The 24,780-nt window shown below is 36.5% G+C and overlaps 1 protein-coding gene across 5 annotated transcripts in view; it reads left to right on the top strand.

The window, feature by feature from the left end:
- The window catches only part of LOC103092583 (KAT8 regulatory NSL complex subunit 1-like), a 160,311-nt gene that overhangs the window by 88,849 nt on the left and 46,682 nt on the right, over positions 1–24,780 (top strand). For all 5 annotated transcript variants that reach the window (XM_056805256.1, XM_056805255.1, XM_007499706.2 and 2 more), the window contains one exon: positions 22,188–22,315. In XM_056805256.1, coding sequence (XP_056661234.1) covers positions 22,188–22,315 — 128 coding nt within the window. The remainder of the gene's footprint in view (positions 1–22,187; positions 22,316–24,780) is intronic.

Here is a 24,780-nt window from a genome sequence, read left to right as displayed (position 1 = left end):
TTTTCTGTTTCCAGATGACTTATCTTAGTTTTTAAGTTCTTTTCCCAATTGTCTTCAGCCTCTCTTAATTGTGTTTTGAATTGCATTTTGAGTTCTTCCAAAGCCTGTATCCAATTCGCTGGGATTTCTGATTTTTTTCTTTGCTGGGTCCTCCCCCTCTGTTTCATTCACTCTTTGCTCATTACCTGTGCAGAAGCTGTCTATTGTAATTTCTTTCTTCTTTGCTCGAGTTTACCCCTTCTTTGCTCCCCGTATTTGGCTGTGCTCTTGATCCTCTCATTTTGTTTTGGGGCTGTCAGTCTCCCCTCTTGGAGCTTTGTCAGATCTCTTGGTACAGTCTCTAGGGGAGGAATGTTAGCTTTCCTGTCCTGGAGGCTTTTGATTGGATTGAGTTCAACTGGGTCGGGCTGTATCTGGTATGAAGCTCTGAGGCTCTGAAGACTCCTGGAAGGCTGGGCCACCCAGGCTCTCTCCAGTTCTCTCCAGCTGCTTCTCTGCTGTCTGCAAGTGCCTTTGCCCACCTCCCTCAACTCTGAGGGGTTCTGATGGAATTATGTTCAACTGGATTGGTCTGGATGTGCCCCGAGGCAACGGTGAGACTGGAGCCTGATGGAGGGACCCAGCCACAGCCAGGCACCCCGCTGCTCCCAAGGTAGATCCTGCAAACCAGCACCTTTGCCTGCTCAGAGGTTCCAGCTGCTGCTGGGGGCTCAGTCCTCTGGGTTGTGGGGGAGGGGTCCTGGGACCTTCGCTCTGCCTTCCCTTTAGCCCTGAGTATTCTCGGATTCCGGCTTTTGGGGGGGGCGTACCTTTTGATTTGAGTCCAGAAGGAGGGTTCCCCGCTTCTGTCCTGTTGTTCAGCTTGAATTTCGGTGCCCTAGGAGCATTCAGTCTGTATTGGTAAGGGTCTTCCACGAGGTCTGAACTTTTGCTGCTTGCTAAGCCACCATCTTGACTCCGCACCCCCCTCCCACAGCCCCGCCCCACCCCCGGGCACACAACTGGGAAGTGTCTGAGGCCATATTTGAACCTAGGACCTCCTGTCTGTAGGCCTGACTCTCAATCCACTGAGCCATTCAGCTGCTCTGATAATTTCTAGTCATATGATATATAGGCTTTTTTTTTTTTTTGGTCATGACTTTCAAGTAGTCCAGTAATTTTTAAATTGTCACTTCCTGAACCTATTTTCCAAGTCTGTTTTTTTTTCTCATATTTTCTTCTATATTCTTCTGATTTTGTTTTATTGTTTCTTGATATCTGATGAAGTCATTAACTTTTGTTTGCCCAGTTCTGGTTTTTAAAAAATGAATTTCTATTGTGACCTTTCAATCCTCCTTTTCCATTTGTCCTATTCTACTTTTTGAGAAACTCTTTTCTTCATTGGATTTTGTGCCTCTTTTCCAGTTGATCCATTTTGCTTTTTAAGTTGTTGTGTTTTTTTGTGGGGGTTTTTGCATTACTTTCATATATTTTCCCCATTTTCTTTGACCTATTTAATTTGATTTTTTTAAATTCCTTTTTTGAGTTCTTTTTTTGCCTGTGGACTGGGATTTCTGAAAGCTATTGATTTTTGACTCCTCTGCTGCTGGCTTAGCAGGGTTTGGCACTGTGAGCTATTTTGCCACAGGGCTAGGTATTCACCACAACACAGGCTTGAAAGGACCCTGCACTATAGACTTCCAAGCCTCAGTGAGGGAGGGCTGGTGCCAGGACCTGGGACTTCAAGGGGTAGGTCTGGGGTGCTCTGTTTTGGTCATAGCCTAGGTCCTGGGATCCAAGAGTTTTCCTGTGCCTGGGCTCAGAACCTTGACACTATAATCTGTGAAAATCTATTCTCTCTGTTTGTGTTTCAAGTTGTATACAGTCAGAGAGCCCCCTCCATCTTACTATTGTTGTTTTTTTACTCCTGTTTTTAAAGATTGTTTTAGAAGAATTATCCGAGCGATTTCAGTTTTTGCTGCTACTAAACCTACATCTTGGCTCTGCCCCACCTTGGAGAGGATTTGGGAAGACACAATAATGCATTGTTGGTAGAACTGCAAATTGGTCCAGCCATTCTGGTATATAATTTGAATCTAAACCCAAAAAGTTGCATATTCTTTTGCTTCTCAGTTCCACTATTAGACTTATTTCTCCAAAGAGATAAAGAAAAAGAAAATGGACCAATGAGTAGAAAAATGTTTTGTAGCAACTCTTTTGGAGTAGCAAAGGATTAGAAACTAAGCAAATTCCCATCAATTTTCAAATGAACAAATTATGATATATGATCATAATAGAATATTTTTTTCTATAAGAAATGAAAAAATGGATGAGAAACTAGGAAAATCGTAGTAAGCAGAACTATGGAAAATTCTTGGGATTATGATGCAAAAAATCAACTTTGAAAGATTTTCTAATTCTGTTCAAATGTTAAAGCATGAGACATTTTCAAGTATGGCCAATATGGAAATTTGTTTGAATTAACTGTACATGTTTAGAATTTTATCATTTTTCTTTTTTATTCAGTGTATCAGTCAGGGTGGTAGATTATATAAATACATATAAATCAAAACTTTAAATTTAAAAGAATGTTTCAAAAATTTTAATCTCATTGAAAAGTTCATCCACCCCTTTCACCCCTCAATCAAATTTTGTGTTTTTCTACATAGGTTTGTCTTGGTTATGACAAACTCTTTCATTTTTGATTGTCTTTTCTTAGCTCTCTTCTATTTAGTAGTGACTACTATATCATTTGTGATCCTGACTCCAGCATTTTTGGCTACATTGTACATTTGCACTTTATCCAAAGATCTCAAAATTTGAGCTTAATTGTTCCTTGGAACTTTAATTTGGAATTTCTGAGAGGAGGTAACAAAAAGAAGCAGTTAATTTTTAAAAAATTTGCATTTTGGACTTCCGGGTAATCATGGCTGCAATCTAGACGCCACACGCTTCCTCTCCCTGGCACCAAACGAAATAGACTACATCAAAGGTGCATAAAAATCACCTTTGGAGGAACAGAAGGACACCCCAGTACTCCCAGTACTCCACAGAGGCGAAGGTACGTGGGGTTTGAACATTTCCACACTATAATAAGGAGGAAAAGCTTGCACAGAAAAAGTGAACTGAGCCTCCCTCCCCCCACCCCACCTCCCCCACTAAACCAGAGTGAGCTACCTGAGTGCTCACTGGGACAGCGAGTGAGTGGGGAACATCTCTGTCTGGGGGGGGGGGGGAACTCCAGGGTCCTTGGGATCTGGGGACTGCCAGGAAAAAACCTCTCAGGGCGGTTTTACTGGAGAATCCAGCTCTTCAGTGGAGCTGTACTTGGGGCGGCTACGCTGAACATCTCTGCAGAGCTAAACACCAGGGGCTGACCACGCGTTGATTATCTGGGCGGAGCTGAATACCTGGGCAGTGTGGCTGTGATCAGGGACCCAGCGCTCTAAGAAACCTCGGAGGCTGGGAAGAACTAGTCTGAAGCAACCTAAATTCACAGAAAAACCACCCATATAACCCAGATCCCAGACCAAAAAGGAAAAGGGAATAAAACCACCAAAGGGAGGGCTCACATGGCCCAAAATCAAGCCTCCAGGAAGAAAGGGGAAAAAGTGACTATTGAAAACTTTTATGGTGGAAGTACCCAAGGAAAAGAGGAGAATGAGGAGGAAATCCAAAAAAATTCAGAACACGCCTCCCAAAATGGAAACTATCAACAAGCTCTGGAAGATCTCAAACTGGAACTTATCCAAAAGATGGAAACCTGGAAAGAAAAATGGGAGAAAGAGATCAGCTGTCTGACAGATAAGAATGCTCAATTGGAAAAAGAACTCGAAGCATCCAATAGAAGGGCAGACAAGGCTGAAAAGCAAAACCAGTCCCTAACGACCAGAATTAAGCACCTCGAAGAAAGCGAGATGATAAAACAGCAAGAATCAATAAAGCAAACCCAAAAAAATTAATGAATTAGAAGAAAACATAAAATATCTCACTGAGAAGGTCACAGATCTGGAAAACAGAGGGAGAAGAGAAAATCTCCAAATTATCGGTCTCCCAGAAAAACCAGAAATAAACAATAAACTCGATATTATTCTACAGGAGATTATAAAAGAAAATTGCCCTCACATTCTGGAGCAAGGGGGCAAAATAGAAATAGAAAGGATTCATAGAACACCTTCTATATTAAATCCCCAAAAGACAACCCCTAGGAATGTAATTGCCAAATTCAAGAGCTTCCAAGTAAAGGAGAAAATCCTACAAGAAGCCAAGAAGAAGAGCTTCAGATATAAGGGGGCTCCCATAAGGATCACACACGACTTAGCGGCTAACACACTAAGAGACCGCAAAGCATGGAACACGATATTTAGAAAGGCAAGAGAGCTGGGTCTCCAACCAAGAATCAACTACCCAGCAAAACTGACTATATACTTCCAGGGGAAAGTATGGGCATTCAACAAAATAGAAGATTTCCAAGCATTTGCTAAGAAAAGACCAGAGCTCTGTGGAAAGTTCGATATCCAAGCACAGAAAGCAAGAGAAACATGAAAAGGTAAGTATGAAAGAAAGGGAAAAGGAGATAAATCTTATCTTTTTCTTTAAGTCAAACTCTCTTCTATAAGGACTACATTTACATCAAATTATATATATTAATATGTGGGGAAAATGTTTTGAGTAACTCTCATAAATTGTATCATCATAAGAGTAGTTAGAAGAAACTTGCATAGGGAAAGATTGGGGCATTAAGAAGATTTGGGGAAAGTGGGGGCAAAGAAAGGAAAAGGGAGGGGGGAACCGTCGATAATACTAAGATTAACTTCAAGAAATGGGGGGGGGGATCAATAGAATAATCTTTCCCATATAAAGATACACATGGGAAGGGGAAGGGAAGAACTCTCATATGAGAAGGAGAGGAAGAGAGCGTGAAGTGGAATTACTTAAACCTTACTCTCAGTGAAATCAAACCTGAGAGGGAAGAAAATCTAGATCCAGTGGGATCCTGAATTCTATCTTATCCATTAGTGCAAGAAAGAAAGGAAAATTAAGGAGGGGGAGGGGGGAGGGAGTACAAAAAGGGAGGGAAGGAGAGGGGGGAGGGGAAGGGAGCATAAAAAGGGAGGGGCTAGAAAGGGAAGCATCTCAAGGGAGGGGACTAGGGGGACTGACCTAAAGTAAATCACTGGTTCAAAAGGAGAAAGCTAAAGAAGAAAGGTCAGAACTAGGGGAAGATATTAAAATGCCAGCGAATCCACAAATGACAATCATAACTTTGAACGTGAATGGGATGAACTCACCCATAAAATGTAGACAAATAGCAGATTGGATTAGAACCCAAAACCCTACCATATGTTGTCTCCAAGAAACACACATGAGACGGGTTGACACTCACAAGGTTAGAATTAAAGGTTGGAGTAAGACCTTTGGGGCCTTAACTGATAGAAAGAAGGCAGGAGTTGCAATCATGATATCTGACAAAGCCAAAGCACAAATAGACCTGATCAAAAGGGATAGGGAAGGTAAATATATTCTGCTAAAAGGGAGTATAGACAATGAGGAAATATCACTAATCAACATGTATGCACCAAATGGTATAGCATCCAAATTTTTAATAGAGAAACTAGGAGAATTGAAGGAGGAAATAGACAGTAAAACCATATTAGTGGGAGACTTGAACCAACCACTATCAAATTTAGATAAATCAAACCAAAAACTAAACAAGAAAGAGGTGAATGAAATCTTAGAAAAATTAGAGTTAATAGACATATGGAGAAAAATAAATAGGGACAAAAAAGAATACACCTTCTTTTCAGCACCACATGGCACATTCACAAAAATAGATCATACACTAGGTCATAGAAACATGGCACTCAAATGCAGAAAAGCAGAAATAATAACTGCCGCCTTTTCAGATCACAAGGCAATTAAAATATTGATCGGCAAGGGTACATGGAGAGCCAAATCAAAAATTAATTGGAAATTAAATAACATGATACTCCAAAATCGGATAGTTAGAGAAGAAATCATAGAAACAATTAACAATTTCATTGAAGAAAATGACAACGGCGAAACATCCTTTCAAACCTTATGGGATGCAGCCAAGGCAGTACTTAGAGGAAAATTCATATCCCTGAGTGCATATATTAACAAATTAGGGAGGACAGAGACCAAGGAATTGGAAATGCAAATCAAAAAACTTGAGAATGAACAAATTAAAAACCCCCAGAAGAAAACCATACTAGAGATCCTAAAAATTAAGGGAGAAATTAATAAAATAGAACGTGACAGAACTATTAAGCTAATAAACAAGACTAGAAGCTGGTACTTTGAAAAAACAGACAAAATAGACAAAGTACTGGTTAATCTAATTAAAAAAAGGAAAGAAGAAAGGCAAATTAACAGCATCAAGGATGAAAAGGGGGATCTCACCTCCAATGAAGAGAAAATTAAGGCAATCATTAAAAACTACTTTGCCCAACTATATGGCAATAAATATACCAACCTAGGTGATATGGATGAATATTTACAAAAATATAAATTGCCTAGACTAACAGAAGAAGAAATAGTTTTCTTAAATAATCCCATATCAGAAAAAGAAATCCAACAGGCCATCAAAGAACTTCCTAAGAAAAAATCCCCAGGGCCTGATGGATTCACCAGTGAATTCTATCAAACATTCAGAGAACAGTTAATCCCAATACTATACAAAGTATTTGACATAATAAGCAAAGAGGGAGTTCTACCAAACTCCTTTTATGACACAAGCATGGTACTGATTCCAAAACCAGGCAGGCCAAAAACAGAGAAAGAAAATTATAGACCAATCTCCCTAATGAATATAGATACAAAAATCTTAAATAGGATACTAGCAAAAAGACTCCAGCAAGTGATTAGAAGCGTCATCCACCATGATCAAGTAGGATTTATACCAGGGATGCAGGGCTGGTTCAACATTAGGAAAACTATCCACATAATTGACCACATCAACTAGCAAACCAACAAGAACCACATGATTATCTCAATAGATGCAGAAAAAGCCTTTGATAAAATACAACACCCATTCCTACTAAAAACACTAGAAAGCATAGGAATAGAAGGGTCATTCCTAAAACTAATAAACAGTATATATCTAAAACCATCAGCTAATATCATCTGCAATGGGGATAAACTAAATCCATTCCCATTAAGATCAGGAGTGAAACAAGGATGCCCATTATCACCTCTATTATTTGACATTGTATTAGAAACACTAGCAGTAGTAATTAGAGAAGAAAAAGAAATTGAAGGCATTAAAATAGGCAAGGAGGAGACCAAATTATCGCTCTTTGCAGATGACATGATGGTCTACTTAAAGAATCCTAGAGATTCAACCAAAAAGCTAATCGAAATAATCAACAACTTTAGCAAAGTTGCAGGATACACAATAAACCCACATAAATCATCAGCTTTTCTATATCATTCCAACACAGCTCAGCAGCAAGAATTAGAAAGAGAAATCCCATTCAAAATTACCCTAGACAAAATAAAATACTTAGGAATCTATCTCCCGAGACAAACACAGGATCTATATGAACACAACTACAAAACACTTTCCACACAACTAAAACTAAACTTGAACAATTGGAAGAACATTAACTGCTCATGGGTAGGACGAGCCAATATGATAAAAATGACCATCCTACCCAAACTCATCTATCTATTTAGTGCCATACCCATGGAACTTCCAAAAAAATTTTTTACTGATTTAGAAAAAAATCATAACAAAGTTCATTTGGAAGAACAAAAGATCAAGGATATCCAGGGAAATAATGAAAAAAAAATACAAAGGAAGGGGGTATTGCAGTCCCAGATCTCAGAGTATATTACAAAGCAGCGGTCATGAAAACAATTTGGTACTGGCTAAGAGACAGAAAGGAGGATCATTGGAATAAACTGGGGGCAAGCAACCTCAGCAAGACAGTATATGACAAACCCAAAGATCCAAGCTTTTGGGACAAAAATCCACTATTTCATAAAAACTGCTGGGAAAATTGGAGGACAGTGTGGGAAAGATTAGTTTTAGATCAACACCTCACACCCTACACCAAGATAAATTCAAAATGGGTGAATGACTTGAACATAAAGAAGGAAACTATAAGAAAATTAGGCGAACACAGAATAGTATACATGTCAGACCTTTTTGGAAGGGAAATACTTCAAAACCAAGCAAGAATTAGAAAGAGTTACAAAATGCAAAATAAATAATCTGGATTACATCAAATTAAAAAGGTTTTGTACAAACAAAACCAATGTAACCAAAATCAGAAGGGTAGCAACAAATTGGGAAACAATCTTCATAAAAACCTCTGACAAAGGTTTAATTACTCAAATTTATAAAGAACTAAATCAATTGTACAAAAAAATCAAGCTATTCTCCAATTGACAAATGGGCAAGGGACATGAACAGGCAGTTCTCAGCCAAAGAAATCAAAACTATTAATAAGCACATGAAAAAGTGCTCTACATCTCTTATAATCAGAGAGATGCAAATCAAAACAACTCTGAGGTATCACCTCACACCAAGCAGACTGGCTAACATGACAGCTATGGAAAGTAATGAATGCTGGAGGGGATGTGGCAAAGTGGGGACATTGATTCATTGCTGGTGGAGTTGTGAACTGATCCAGCCATTCTGGAGGGCAATTTGGAACTATGCCCAAAGGGCGATAAAAGAATGTCTGCCCTTTGATCCAGCCATAGCACTGCTGGGCTTGTACCCCAAAGAGATAATGGACAAAAAGACTTGTACAAAAATATTCATAGCTGCGCTCTTTGTGGTGGCCAAAAATTGGAAAATGAGGGGATGCCCCTCAATTGGGGAATGGCTGAACAAATTGTGGTATATGTTGGTGATGGAATACTATTGTGCTAAAAGGAATAATAAAGTGGAGGAATTCCATGGAGACTGGAACAACCTCCAGGAAGTGATGCAGAGTGAGAGTAGCAGAACCAGGAAAACATTATACACAGAGACTGATACATTGTGGTACAATCGAAAGTGATGGACTTCTCCATTAGTATCAATGCAATTTCCCTGAACAATCTGCAGGGATCTAAAAAAAATACTACCCACAAGCAGAGGATAAACTGTGGGAGTAAAAACACCGATGAAAAGCAACTGCTTGACTACAGGGTTGGAGGAGATAAGACTGAGGAGAGACTCTAAATGAACACTATAATGCAAATTCCAACAATAGGGAAATGGGTTCGAGTCAAGAACACATGTGATAACCAGTGGAATCATGCGTCGGCTATGGGAGAGGGAAAGGCGGGGGGGAGGAAAAGAAAATGATCTTTGTTTTCAGTGAATAATGTATGAAAACAACCAAATAAAATAATGTTAAAAAAAAAAGAAATTGAGAGGATGCCCAGCAATTGGGGAATGGCTAAACAAATTGTGGCAAATGATTGAAATGGAATACTACCATGCCACAAGATATGATGAGAAAGATAATTTTAATGAAACTTGGAAGGAAGGATAATGAACAGTGAAATGAGTAGAGCCAAAAGAACATCATACACAACTACAGATTTAATTCTTGAAGAATAAATTGTGAATATTACCTTCAGAGAGTGAAAGGAAAGGAGGAAACATGAAAGACATAATTTATGTAAACATGTCTGGCTCCTAGATGATCCCTTAAGTGATTCGGGGAGGGTTGGGAGTGGGGGGGGACCTAGAGGGAAATAGGGGACACTTGTGGATAAATTCTACTAATAAAAGAAAACTGCATAAAAAAAAATTTGTATTTTGCCCTTTGGTTCTGAGAGATTTGCAGTTTTCACACATAATTTCTTATAGTATGGTATCTATGTTTTTTCCTTTTATTTAATCTGGTAGTTCTTAAATGCCTCTCCTTGCTATGTTTTCTGGGGGAAATTTATTTTTAAACCCATACTTTCTTTCTTCGAAACAATACTGCGTATTGGTTTTAAGACACAAAAGAGCTAGGCAATGAGGGTTAAGTGATTTGCCCAGGGTAATGTAGTAGAGTTCCAATTGTGTTTAGGGTCAAGTTCAAACTGTGAGAAGTAAACCAAAATCTGAATTCTTGGAGTTTCAATTCTTAGGTCTCCTGTAAGATTGAGAAGTTCAAGGGGGCAGCTGGGTAGCTCAGTGAATTGAGAGCCAGGCCTAGAGATGGGAGGTCCTAGGTTCAAATGTGGCCTCAGACACTTCCCAACTGTGTGACCCTGGGCAAGTCACTTGACCCCCATTGCCTAGCCTTTACCACTCTTCTGCCTTGGTGTCACTCCAAGTCAGAAGGTAAGGGTTTAAAAAAAAAAAAGATTTAGAAGTTCATGGGAAGTAGAAAGGGATCAAACGTATAGCTGAGGAAAACAAATGGAATACGGATAATTCTGTATTGGATGACAAGGAGTTTATTCCTTAAATCCCAATTTGTAGTCATATGCATTGTTACAGAGGTGGTTTGATGTGAACATGATACACATTTGGGAACTTGAGAGGGAATTCAACCAAATTACTAATGGGATAATGGAATGTGTTTTGAGCAAGAAGTAGTAAGCTAAACTCCACTTTTCTGCAAGATGTGTTCCCCAGTTATTAATTTTAGTGACTTCTGAGATTACCCCCAATTTATTCTCTGTATAATTTATTTGTTCATAGTTTTTTGCATGTCTTCTCTCCATTAGACTATGAACTCTTTAAAAAAAAAAAAGGAAGTATCCTAGGTCATATTTGAACCTAGGACCTCCCATTTCTAGGCCTGACTCTCAATCCACTGAGTCACCTTGCTGCCCCCTCTAGGTGAATTTTTTAAAATAGTGTAATTTTTATTTATTTTCATATTTCTTGTTTATTGTATCATTACTTTGGCCCATTATGATTTTTAAGCAGCCCAATTTTGGGGCAAGGTTTACCACAGTCGGTTCCTGGCTATTAATTCTTCATCCAATATTTGCTCTTTTGCTATAGTTTCCATTCACATAACATGTATCTTTTTTTTTTCATTTCTTCCAGCTACTTAGAAATGTTCTTTTCTTTTAGACACTACTTGGGCTGGTTGTACAATTATTCTCTTCTTCCAGATGGTAACCTTTGGACTTCTCCCAGGCCAGAGTGTTTTTTCATTATGTTCAACATTTTCTTCTGTTTTCACATATCTCCAGCCTCAATTTGTGGATGAGGTGTTTGTGTTTGGGTTAGTCTCTATTCCCTTCTATTGTCTTGAATTATTCAGGCCTACCCTGCTTATTCCTGAGGGTGGTGGTGAAGAGTAATCCCTATCTTCTTCAGAAGTTGTCTGGCCTTGTCACCTGCTGTGTTTCAAGCCATTATCACCGCAGTTTTGGGTTGGCCTGTGGTTAACTATCATCTGAATTGCGTGTAGTTTCCTAAGATGCTGATCTGGCTATTTCTTCTGTTATACAAGCATCTCCAGGCTTACCTAGTTGCTCAAACTTTCTTTGACTTCCACTTGGGCTAGTTCATCTGTACTCATTGCTTCAACAAGATTCTGCTGTTTTGTGAAGTCCTAGAGTGTATAGAGAAGTTTATGGCTGATTCTCTTTGGTTTTCTTCACCATGATTCCTTCTTGTACACTTTAAATGATATATTGGGTCATTTTGGTACTTGTAAGCTTCCATCTTCATAGTTTGTAAAAAATTAAAATCAACCCTCCCCCACCCCTCCAAAAAAAAAGCCCATCATTATAAAGGTATCAGCTAGGCAGAATCAGTTAGCGTCTTATCAGGAAGTTCTATTTTTCAGATACCTCCTACATTTATTAGTTTTGTGTGTCTTTCAATAAGTCAGTCAATAAATTTTAAAAACCTATTTTGTGTAGTGGTACAAAAACAAAAATAAAATGCTTCTAAGGGGATATGCCATGTTCACAGAGATTAAATGCAGAATTAAAAATAAAAAAATATAAAATTGAGGGAAGCACTAACAACTGGGTAATCAGGAAAGGCTTCTAGAAGAAAATGACTTTCTTTTTTTCTAAACCCTGATCTTCTTTCTTAGAATGAATACTGTGTATTGGTTCCAAGGCAGAAGAGTGGTAAGGGCTGAACAATGGGGGTTAAGTGACTTGCCCAGGGTCACACAGCTAGGAAGTGTCTGATGTCAGATTTGAACCTAGGACCTCCTGTCTCTAGGCCTGACTCTCAATCCACTGAGCCACCCAACTGCTCCTGAGAAAGTGACTTTGGAATTGATCTTTGAAGGGAATTGGGAATGCCAGGAGATGAAAATTGGACAGATCGCTTTCTAGGACAGAAAGACTTTCAGGCATAAGGGACAACCTATGCATTGGCACAGAAAATAGAGGGTTCAAATGACAGGGCTAGGCAGAGTTAGAACTTCTCTAAATTAGAGAAAGTTGTGTCTCAGATTGGTTTTAGTTTTGGCATATTCCTGTGGTAAGATAGTAATCAAAGCAGAGGTTAGTGTTGGTATCAATGGCATAAGAAACTTTGAGAAAAACCTACTATCTTTGGGATAGAGCCTCTATAGATGATTTATGCAAGGACCTGGGCCAGAATTGTGCTGGATGATGAAGCGAAACTATACCAGGAACATCCAAATTGATGTAATTATGTATTCTTCAAGATGTCTGCAAAGTTTAGCTATCAAGTTTAGCACCACTTAAGCAAATGATTTAAAGAGAAAATAATACAGTCTTTTAAAACTTCACTAATATTTTTAATTTTAAAAAAGTAACCATGATACCCCCGCCTTGAATTTTCTTCAAATTGCTAAATTTCAATAAAGATGTAATGAGTTTGAGATGGGCAGCCAAACTTCGTTGTCAAAGAGTGATAGAGGTATTAAGTTGCCCTATAATTGACTTAAAAAGCTAGAATTTTTCCTGACCTTTGCTAAATCTTTAGCACCAAGGGCAGACCTCAATTACTACAAAGTACAACATAAGCAATACCAGTAGGGATAGTTTAGTCCAATATCCATAAAAATAGATGCAGCAGAAAGAGGGTAAAATGAGATAAATGAAGAGCTAGAATCAGCAGCATGAACAAGACTAAAGCTGGGACACATGCCAACATTCAAGAAACTGGCTTGGCAGGCTTAGTAAAGAATCAACAAAGCCAGGTAGGATTAAGCATGATTATGAACCTGAAGGGCATCCCCAGGTCAGAGACTGGGGAGAAACAAAACTAGGAAATACAAACTGGCACCCGCAGAATTGACTTTTGCTAAGAAAAGAATAATGCAGAAGAGCTGCCCCCTTAAATTCCTCCAACTTAAAAATAACTTTTTATTGATGTCTTTTGTTTTTTACATTAACATAATTTCCCCCCAGTACCCATCCCCAAGGATTATTTTCTACAATAAATAATTTTTTTTATTTATTTAAATCATTTCTTTTAATTTCTTTATTTAAAAGGCAGGGACAGCTAAGTAATACAGTGGATAGAGCACCAGGCTTAATATCGGAAGAACTGGGGTTCAAATTTGGTCTCACATTCTTCCTATCTGTGTGAACCTGGACAAGTCACTTAACTCTGATTACCTAGTATAAGAGTTAAATATTAAAAGTTGGACTAAATTTATGAGAAATGTGGTCGCTGAAATGAATTACTCGAGTCAGAATGACTTTTTATGGTAGTTTATTTACAAAAAGAAAGAGTGAATGTAAGGGAAACATGAAAGATGATAGAGTAAGGTATCTCACAACACACTATGTTTTTTACTCCAGTCCCTGACTCAACCCAGGCAGGGCTAATTAGTCCTTAGCTGGAGGGCCTTCATCCTTCAGGCTGGGGCCAATGATGAATAAATAAAGCAAGGGCTCCAGCCATGAAGCCACTTTCAAGACAGGGGGAAAAGAGGGTGGGAGGGACCTCTCTGGAATCTAGACCCTTCAGAAAACCAGGAACAGGAGTTAGCCTTTTCATTCACCCATGTGGTTGTCCTAGGGGAAAGTCCAATAGCTACCTAATGTCAGAGTCTCAGGTCCATGAAGCAAATCCTTTACCAGCTTCCAGCTCAAACTCCAACTCCCAACTCTGAAAAACACCCTCACACAGGAAGTTACAACTGCTTTTAAAGATGATTCTTTCTGTCACTTCCTGTGCCTTCCTCCACTTTGCATTTAACATTCACAGTCTTAGAATATTCTTAAGACTGCCCAGGGGGCAGTCAGTTGTTTCTTTTAGCACATTTGGGTTATAGACCTCCTCCCAATCAAGTGAAAAGTGGGGTGTATAAGCTTCTGGTGATTAAATTTTAAAAGTGGGCAGGAAAGAGTTAATCTCATCTTCACACTAGCCCTTGCCACTCTTCTGTCTTAGAATTAGTTCCAAGACAAAAGGGAAAGGTTAAAAAGAAAAGACAAAGAAGGGACCACAAGAAACAGCAAAATACCATTCTATCAGAGTCTAAAAATTTGTGCTATATCTAGTTATTCACCTTTTTCCACTCCCAGTTTACTTGTTAATTTAAAATCTCTCCTTTCCTTCCCTTTAGCTTCTTTTGTCATTTTTCCCCTTTACATCCTTTTTATTTTTGATAAGAAATGACTCTACCACTTCTCATTAATATCTTCCTAGTCTCAACTTTTAGTTTTTCATTCCTGATCTTTACTTATTTATGCTTTCTTTGGAATTTTTTGTAAACTTCCAAAGTAACAAATTGAATTGTTCTCTAAACAATTTCTTTCATTGCATTATGGATAGAAGCTTTGTCCATGTTAGAATTTTCCCTTTGTATTAAATCATTTGTTCAGTATAATTTTGCTCTTCCTGTGATCATTTCTCCCATTTTCCGTGAGATCTTTCTAGTTCTATGCCTTCATACTCATGCCCTATGCATTTTACAAATAATTCATTTGATCCTCACAACAACTCGGGTAATGTTGATTAAGTAGAAGATTTGGTGTGATTAAACCTTTTCTTCAGGAAAATCAATTTGAGAACTGAAAGGAAGATAGATTGGAATTGGGTTGAGACTTAAGGCAGGAAAACCTATGGAAATAAACTTCCGTAGTCTAGGCCGAAGATGAGAAACTAAAGTAGAGTAGTGTAAATGGAGAAAAAGTAGTGTATTCAGGGCATATTGTGAATATGGAAACAAGATTTGTTGACTAATTTAGATAAATGAAGTAAATAAAATACTGCCAAGAATCTAAATTTGTATGATTAGGAGAATGATGATGACTTCCTACAGGAATAATAAATAAAGTTCAGAAGGTATAGAAATGACTTAGAGGAGTAAACAGTGAGTTCTGCTTTGAATCTGTGGTGCCTAGCACACATCTTCTTTGACATGTCCAGTAAGCACCTCTTCCAGTGCTTTTACTCTCCCATTTCATGTGATCACTTTGTTGGCTTCATGATTAGCAAAGACCACCAGCTTATTACTTGGGTTTATATTCTTAAAAGGTTGTCAATTTGCTATGAAGCAGATGTCATGTTTCAGCAAATAGCAAGCAAGTTTTCCATCCTATTCTCAGGCCAGCCACTGTGTGTTTATGTATAGTATCCTGTTAGACAGGATATCTTTTTCCACACTTTTATCTTTGTGGTAAGTGATGTTTCACAAAATAAGTTCTTGCATTTTTAAGGAGGATCTTCTGAAATATATTTCAAAGGATTATCCTGTTTATTTCTCTAGAAGATATGTTCAGAGAAGGGAAGGGGAGACAGTACTGAAGTTCAGGAGAGATACTAAGACTGGATACATAGATTTAAGAATCATCTCCAGAGAGATGGTAACAGAACCCAGTTGGAACTGATGAAATCACTAGAAAATTAGAGCAGGAGTGGCAAACCATAACCCTCAGGAAAAATTCAGCCCCAAGGAAAATGACAAAACTTAGAGGAGATATGGAAAAGCTGGAACATAAATGCTTTGTTAGGGGAGGTATGAACTGATAGAATCATTCAGGAGAGCAATTTGGACCTATGCCCAGAGGGCTTTAAAACAGTACCTCATACCCTTTGACCCAGGAATACCATTACTAGGTTTGTATTCCAAAGGGGGGAAAACAAAAAAGCAAAGGACTTATATGTACAAAAAATATTTAAAGCAAGCAGCTGGATGGATAAGTGGATTGAGAGCCAGGCCCGGGAGACAGGAGGTCCTGGGTTCAAATTTGACCTCAGACATTTCCCAGCTGTGTGACCCTGGGCAAGTCACTTAACCCTCATTGTTCAGCCCTTACCACTCTTCTGCCTTGGAACCAATACACAGTATTGACTCTAAGACGGAAGGTAAGGGTTTAAAATATATATATTTAAAGCAACTCTTTTTGGTGGGGCAAAGGTTTGGAAAGTGAGAAGATACCCATCAATTGGGAATGGCTGAGTAAGTTATAGTATATACTTGTAGTAAATATATAGTTGTGCTGTAAGAAATGATAAGCAAGAGGAGCTCACAAAAAACTCAGGAAGACTTATTACATCAACTGAAGCAGAGTGAAATAAGCAAAAACAGGTGAACATTTTACAGTGGCAGGAATATTTTACAATGAGCAACAGCTACTCTTAATAATAAAATAATCCAAAGCTATCCAAAGGACTCATGATCAGAATTGCCATCTACTTCCAGAGGAAAAAAAAATGGAATCTGAATCCAGACCAAAGCAAATTTTTTTCACTTTCCTAATTTTTTTTTCTGAGTTTCCTTCCAGAAAAAAAGAATTGGGAAAATGTTTTACATGATAGTCAATATGAGATTACTTTCCATCTCAAGGGGCTTGGGGGGTGGGTTGAAGGAAGGAGAGAATTTGAAACTCATTATTCTTTTTATAAAATCAGCTCCAATTTGTTTTTGTATGGCCCAAGAGCTAAGTATCTTTCTATAAGGCAAAATTATTTTGACATGAAGCCTTGCCTCTATGACGCTGCTTTAAAACTGACAATAGGCAGGATTTGGTGAAAGAATTGTAGTTTGTGAAACTCTTTGTATAGAGCAAAAATAGAAAAGGGTCCTGGACAGTGCCTTGAGAAATAACCCACAGTTAGTGTGTATGACCTGGGAAAAGAACAAGCGTAGGAGACTGGAAGGATACAGATTCTAAAAAGTAGAGTTAAAAGAGTTATGTCCCATAATAAATGTTTGATGAGTCAAATTACAGTTGTATTGGGTATAAGTGGCAAAAGGTTGCAGAGAGGCTGAGAATATGAGGTTTGTGGGATAATAAGCTGGATTGCACAGAGTTTATACAATAATGAGGGGAGAGGAAAAAAATTAGCAGAAATGTGGATGATAGGATGGAAGCTAGCAGGGTCAAAATATACATATACATACATATGTGTGTGTATGAAGAGCTGATGTGTATATATAGTGAAGTCAGGTCTTCACCTGTAAAGGATAAGAAACATTAGGAAAGTAGATAAGAGAGAAAGTGGGGATAATGTTGAAGTAGATTAATGTTTATAGAGGAGTTTTAGCTTTTGTCTTGGTATCCCCAGGGCTTCATATATAATAGAAAACACTTAAATCCTCATTGATAAATGTTTATATCAATTCTTTTTGTAGTAGCAAAAAAAAAAATGGGTTTCAAGTGGTACATTCTTTTGGAAAATAACTAAACAAATTGTGTCATATGAATGTAATAGAATGTTATTGCACTATAAAAAGTGCTAAAATGATAATTTTCAGAGATAACTGAAGATCTCTATAAACGTATTCAAAGTGAAGTAGATCAATTCATACCATAACAAAAATATTGTAGTAAAAAGTAATGATGAAAGTCGTCGGAACTGATCAATATGACAAACTAATTCCATAGAACTGAAGATGAAGCCATCTTTTCCTGCAATGGACTTAATTCAGAATAAGACACATTTTTGGACCTAGTCATTGAGGGAATTTGCTTTGTTTTGCTATGCATTTGATTTTCTTTTGTTGTTCATTTGGGGCAGGAAGATGGGAAAAGGAGAGAAACTAACTGCTATTTAGTTATGGAAAAAATCATATTAAAAGAAAAAGCAAAATACAATTTAAATATTATTTGTGATTGATTAAACCAGAAATGAGTTAAGCAAATGCCTTCTCCCTCTAATTCTCTACCTTTTCCCTTAACCCTTTCCAAATTTAAATGATATATTAGAAGTTCTGTTCTTAAAGAACTTAGGTATATAAAACTCAGATACTAATTAACAATGAGATCTTTTTGATGTTCATTTGAATGAAAAATGAATAGTCTTTGCTTTCATGTGCTTTTCCCCTGCTGTACTGTACTCTCTCTGAGAATGAGTTTATCCAGAGCAATAAAATAATGCTTTTGTGCCTTCTTGGCATTTTTCTACTTATGAATATGGAACTGCCTGAGTAGACTGAAGATACTGTAGGGATTAACTATATTGAAATTCTAGCAGTCTAGTAGAATTTATAATATGCCTTAGTAGGGTTCTCCTCAATGTTGTCAGAAGTAGAGTGAGTTGAATGCTGGACTCATGAATGCTTAATATAATTGTTTTGCTTCTCAACTATACCAGCCCCTTAATATACTCATAATTAATAATAATTATATATATAACTTATATATATATATAATCATATAATAATAATAATCTTGCGGGTAGTTGTCTATAAATATGTTCCTATAAGTAGATTTTTTTACAGAAAATATAAGGTTAACTGATAAGATTGTACTAGCTTTCTCATTAACCTAGGTTGGGAGTCCCAAATAAAAAGCTTTTTATTTTAATTTATAGTCCTAGTTGAAGGCTACTGTAGCACACCACCACCTTAACTCTAGATTTCTTTCTTGCTTGCTTTCTTGCTTTTTTTCTTGCTTTCTTGCTTGCTTTCTTGCTTTTTTTCTTGCTTTCTTGCTTCTTTCTTTCTTTCTTTCTTTCTTTCCTTCTTGGGATTGTACTTTAAAAAACAATAACTGTAAAACCATATTTCTTGATCAAGAGCTTTAAAAAAATTGGCTATCCAATGAGAATACCATCCTAGTCTGTTCCTTTAATACTTCTCACTTAGACTTTTACAATATTGCTTCCATACTTATTTCCTCTAAATGACTTGGTAGATAACTTTTTTAGGGTGTCTCTTTCAATTTATATTAACCTATTAATTAATCCAAAGACAGCAGAGCCCATGAATGATGTAAATCTCATGAGACTTAAAAATGTATTACAGTTCGTACTTCTTATATATCTGCACCTGGTCCAATCCAGCTTTTTCCATTCTTGTTCTCTTTAAGGACTTTTTAAATTCCCTATAGGACTGTGATGCTAAAGTCTAAGTATACTTACTCTGTTCTCTTTGATGGTAATAAAAAGTTTGATGTAAAAATACCTTTGCACCTTTTCTGCATCTTTTCCATTTTTATTCCTAAATTGTCTTGCTTTGGCTTTACTTAGTTGTGTTTTGCCAACTGGAAAAAAAAATAAGTAAAGCATAGCTAAAGCAAAAGGAAGAACGATTACTCAAAGCTATTTCCTACCTAACTTGTCTTAACTCTGAACTTAAATAATACAACTTGCTTTCTCTATAAAACACAATGGGTTTTTTTCACATCCCTGATTATAAATCGATTTTCTCTGAAAAACAGCACATTTTTGTATGGTTTTTTCCTATTTATGTTTGCTTGTAGGCCCACCTGTTAATGTGAAATTCCTTTCCAACTTCATTCACTGAATCAAAATAATCTTTTCCCGTTCTTATTTATCATGTTTTTTTTTCCATTGCTTGAAGCATTCACATTAATGTCAAATATGAAATGCTAATTATATCTTGTGCTTTGATGGCTTTTCTAGAAAAGGAGAAATATTTTCTAAAACAAAAACATTAATCAATTTTCACATTGAATATGTAAATTGATGATCTGAATGTACTCATCTGAGTCAGGAATGATTTTTACAGAAATTAATCTTTACTATCAGTTTTACTGCTATTCTTTTTGGTCCTAAGGCTTTTAAATTATTGGTATATATAAAATTCACATTATTTTTCTACATCTTTGCTATATATTCCTCTTTTTTAAAAGTCCCTTTGAATACAGTCCTTAATTCACTCAATAATTGGAACATCACTATATCATATTTCCCATATGTGTCCAATCTTTAGTCTCTCTAAAAACTATTAAAAAAAATAAACCTTAATTTCCATCTTAGAATCATTACTGTGGGGAGCACCTAGATGGCTCAGTGGATTGAGAGCCAAGGTCCTGGGTTCAAATGTGGACTCACACACTGCCTAACTGTGTGACTCTGGGTGTCACTTAACCCCAGTCGCCTAGTCCTTACCACTCTTCTCCCTTGGAATTAATATACCATTGATTTTAAGGTGGCAGGTAAGGGTTAGTTTTTAATAGAATCAATTTCCCCCAAATCTAAATAGCCAGCCCCAATCTCTCTACTACTCATTCCCCTTCACTAGTTGCCTATAGGATATTTCAGACTGATGAGATGGAGACTGATAGTTAAACTTGAAATAAATCAGATAAATTACCCTTAGACTAACATCTTTAGCTTATATGATATACTCTTACACTCTGAAGCAATAAATGACATAAATGTAAATTTGTCATTAATGAATTAAAAAAAGAAAGGGAAAAGTAAGCCACCTCCTAGGAGAACTGATGAATCCTAAGTGCAAATTAAGCCTATGTATTTTTTTTCACTTTTACTTGCTTAAAAAAAATTTTGTAACATGCTTAATGTGAAAATATGTTTTTTGTAACTTCTTGTGTAAAATAGATGCATTTCTTGCCTTTCTGGTGAGTGGGAAAGTGAGTAGATGACAGAAGAGAGTTTATAACTGAAGATTAAAATATAAAAAACAAGCAAATAAATGGATGGGGGAATGTTCTTGACTAAACAAGGGATATAAGTTATAAAGGAAAAAATGAACACTTGATGCAAAAAAAAACAAAGCAAAACTGGAAAGCTTTTGCATGCATACCCAAATATACAAATAAATACAAGTGGAATTTGGAGGGCAACAGTTAACTGGGGAAAATTTTTGACAGAAAAGTTCTCTTAATAGAGATCTATCTAGGATATGTGCAGAATACATTTCCTTTTTTAAAAAAATCTTATTCTAAACTTTAAGTCCAATTAAATAGGCATTTCAGTATATAATAGAATCGAAAAAGAAGTTTGTACATGAAACTACAAAAACAGTACACTCAGTTTTTCTTTTTAAATTGTAACTTTAAATTATCTTGCTTGGTTAATTATTTCTCTCTGCAGTTTTTTGTTTTGTTTTGTTTTTGCAAAATGATTAGAAACTTTTCTTTCTTTTTTTTTAAACTTCCCCTCCTTTTTAGAAGCTTTTTCTGTTCGCTTTGTCTAGCCTTCTCAAATTATTACATGTAATATATTTCTCTGATTCCTTGCATGTCCTGTCTAGCCATTCTCCCCCAAATTGGAATACAAGTTTCTGGAGATTAGGGACCGTTTCTTCTTTTGACTTTGTATATACATAGCATCTAGTATAGTGCCTTACACTTAGTAAGCATTGAATAAATACTTCCTGCGTTGGATAAACAGCTTAGTGATCATAATAACATACATCTAGATGACTATATCCCAGGAGTCAAGAAACCAACAGCAGTTGAATTTTGATTAATTTTTACTTATTAGCCAACATGTGCTGTGGGACAACTATATAATATTTTGTTCTAGTTCCCTGGGCCTGGAGTCAGAAAGACCTAAGTTCAACTCCACTCTTAGACTTCAGGAAGCCTTGTGACCCTGGGCAAGTCATTCATCCTATTTTTGCCTAGATTTCCTCATCTGTAAAATGGGAATGATAATAGTACCTACCTCTCAGGGTTATTATTGTGGTCAAATGAAATAATACTTATAAAGCACTTAGCACAGTATTTGGCACATAGCAAGTGCTATATAAATGTAAGTTATGGTTGGTGCACTAACAAATTACTATTTTTTATAACCTTGTTCTTTGTGTTAGAATTAATACTAAGTATCGGTTTTAAGGCAGAAGAATGGTAAGGTGTAGGCAATTGTAGTTACTTATCAGGGTCACACAGCTAGGAAGTGTCTTGATTTCAGATTTGAACCTAGGACCTCCTATCTATCCATTGAACCACCAGCTGCCCCTAATTAATAATTCTTTAGTAACAACCAAAATAGCTATTAGTGGAGAAAGATGAACAAGACTTCGTGCCAGTCCAGGTTGGGAAGGGGTAAGGTAAGGGCAAATCTGGTGAAAAGGCAGAAAGTGACTACAAATCTTTGTCACATTTTACTTTTTCTCTTACAGAGTCCTCAACTCATGCAATCATTGGGAAGTCCTATATACCCAACTCCTTCCCTTCAGCCCATCAATGGAACTTCTAGCCTTCCAAAAGACCACACGGCAGCACGCCATATCAATGGAATGATCAACTGGTTGGTTTTTTTATGTTTACATTATTTCTCTTGTCTTTTTTAAAGAAGTACTTTACTGAAGTTTCTAATTATGACTTGGTTATCTTAAATATTGTTGCATTTCAAGTAATGGAAAAGTGAGACTTCCCTTTTCAGGCCAAGCTTTACAGGGAATTTGTCTCAGCTCACATGATTTCAGAATTTGTTTACTTTTTATGGTGATGTAGTGGTACCATTCTTTAAACCTTAAAGCACCATACAAAAGGTTAATCAAGCTCTGAGAATTCTTTTACTCTAATCAAATACAAGATAATGGTATATCTGGCAAAATATTTGGCTTCTGATGAGTTGGTCCCATGAAAGCATCAAATTACAAATCAGAAGTTTATTTAATGAGCACAGATATCTGACTTCCATGCCAGAGATATATCCCATATCAAAACAGTGTATGAGGAGTTGTTTAACCTATGAATGTGAGCAGAGATGGATGGGTAATCTGCAACAATAGAGGCATTAACCACATTTGTGAGGTTTTAGATTCATTGAAATTTGTTGGAGATAATGTTTCATTTGAAGAATAATGTAAGTAGGGGAATTAATACTCATATAAATACTGAGATTATAAAACATTTGACTGATAGCTTTTTTGCTAGCATTTCTAAATACCTATGTTATAAATTAACTACTTTTAATTGCAATATTTGTGTTCCTTTTTATAAATATTTTTGCCATGTTAAATTTCATGATGGTTATCCCACGTTACAGCTGTTCTCTTCACCTAAAACCAGCAGTTCCTGTTTTATGCTAGTAATACTATAATACAGATAATTGTAATAAAAAGAAGGCTTGATAATATTATTTTAGAATGGTGTTCTCCAACCTCAGCAATGATTATCCCCCAGATCTTTTTATGCAGATCTTTTACTTTTGTTTGAAAGAATATATAATCAAGTTACTCTTTTAAAGAGAAATAAAAGTTAAGATAATGGTTAAAAATAGATTAGGAATAGACTTTTTTATGTAATTTGAATATCCTTTTGTAAACTTTAAAATTGGAAATGACAAGAGTCAACTGTTTCATTTGAAAGTACACGTGATCCTTTAAAAAGTTGATAATATGGAACACATAGGTATTTTTCTTTATTATAAGAGAGGATCCATGTTGGAGGGAAGGAGGTAAATAATAATGATATAAGGACAAAAAGAACACAAACTTTTTTTTAAAAAGAAGAGTATACAGTTTCCTTATCTGTAAAATGGGAATAATAATTCTTGAATTAGTTTCATATGGTTGTTTGGGGGAATGTGTTCTCTGAACATTAAAGGACTATAATAATGAAAAGAGTATAGCATGTTTTTAAGAATTCCAAACTGAAAGTTACATAACAAAGTCTTAATAAAGGAAAAAAAGAACTGCTAGTTTTATCCAGAAGAAATACAAAATTGTATAACAAGAACACACAGCACATTTGAAAATTGTAGAGGACCAACGTGTAAAGCATTACATAAACTTCAAAGAGCAATTTAAATATAATTTAGGGGAAGGGATATCACAAGCTAGCAACCAGTAGCCTCTCCGAAGAGACTGTCTAATTTATAAATTCGTTAGAATTAAGTAATACCCACCCTTGGATAATCCTAGAGGAACTCTGACCTTTTGTCCATTTTCCTTGTTATTCACTAAAAACTTCTGACCTTATACAGGATGTTCCCAAAGTCATTGCTAGGTTTACTTTGCTTAAACTGGAATAGACTTTTCAAGGGCACCCTGATACTACTCAATGATTATGAAGTTATAATTTTTAAATTACTGCTTGTTTTATTTATTATTATTATCCTAGATATTTGGATTTATGCTTTCCTTTTGGAGAAACAATCAAATCTTAGCCAAGTCATATTCTCAAGCTGTCACTTAAAATAAATGATCTTTAGAATAACTAATTTCACCTATTTTGTGTTCATTGTTATTCATTTCTAGCCAGCACATTTTCTCTGTCCTTGTTCATTTATTGAGGGAGATCGCATAATGTAAGTCAGAAGGCTTTAGCACTCATTAGGATGACATGACACAGTTGATAGAGTGCCAAATCTGGAATCAGGAAGACTCATTTTCTTGAGTTCACATCTGACCTCAAAAACTGCATGACCTTGGACAAGTCTCTTAACCCTGTTTGTCTCCATTTCCTCATCTATAAAATGAGCTAGGGAAGGAAATGGCAAACCACTGAACAACAAAGACCTCATTATTTTTATCCAATGGTAGGAAAGGTTAAATGTTTCAGTATTATCCATGAACTTGGGCAGTTTTTACTTTTAAAACTTGTTAGCAGAGTCATCCCAGGCTAGCAGCCTACAATTCAACCATGAAAGCCCTTGAGGTGCTTTTTCCAAATTTATCCTTTCATCATGCAGGTCTTGATAATGTTTTGCTGGAATATGTAGAAGCAAGTGACATTCTTCAAAATATTAGATTTCCATCCAAAACT

Source organism: Monodelphis domestica, chromosome 7 (assembly GCF_027887165.1).
Source record: "Monodelphis domestica isolate mMonDom1 chromosome 7, mMonDom1.pri, whole genome shotgun sequence".
Lineage (NCBI taxonomy): Eukaryota > Metazoa > Chordata > Mammalia > Didelphimorphia > Didelphidae > Monodelphis > Monodelphis domestica.
The sequence above is the reverse complement of the archived record's forward strand: the minus strand, read 5'-3'. Positions and strand labels throughout refer to the sequence as shown.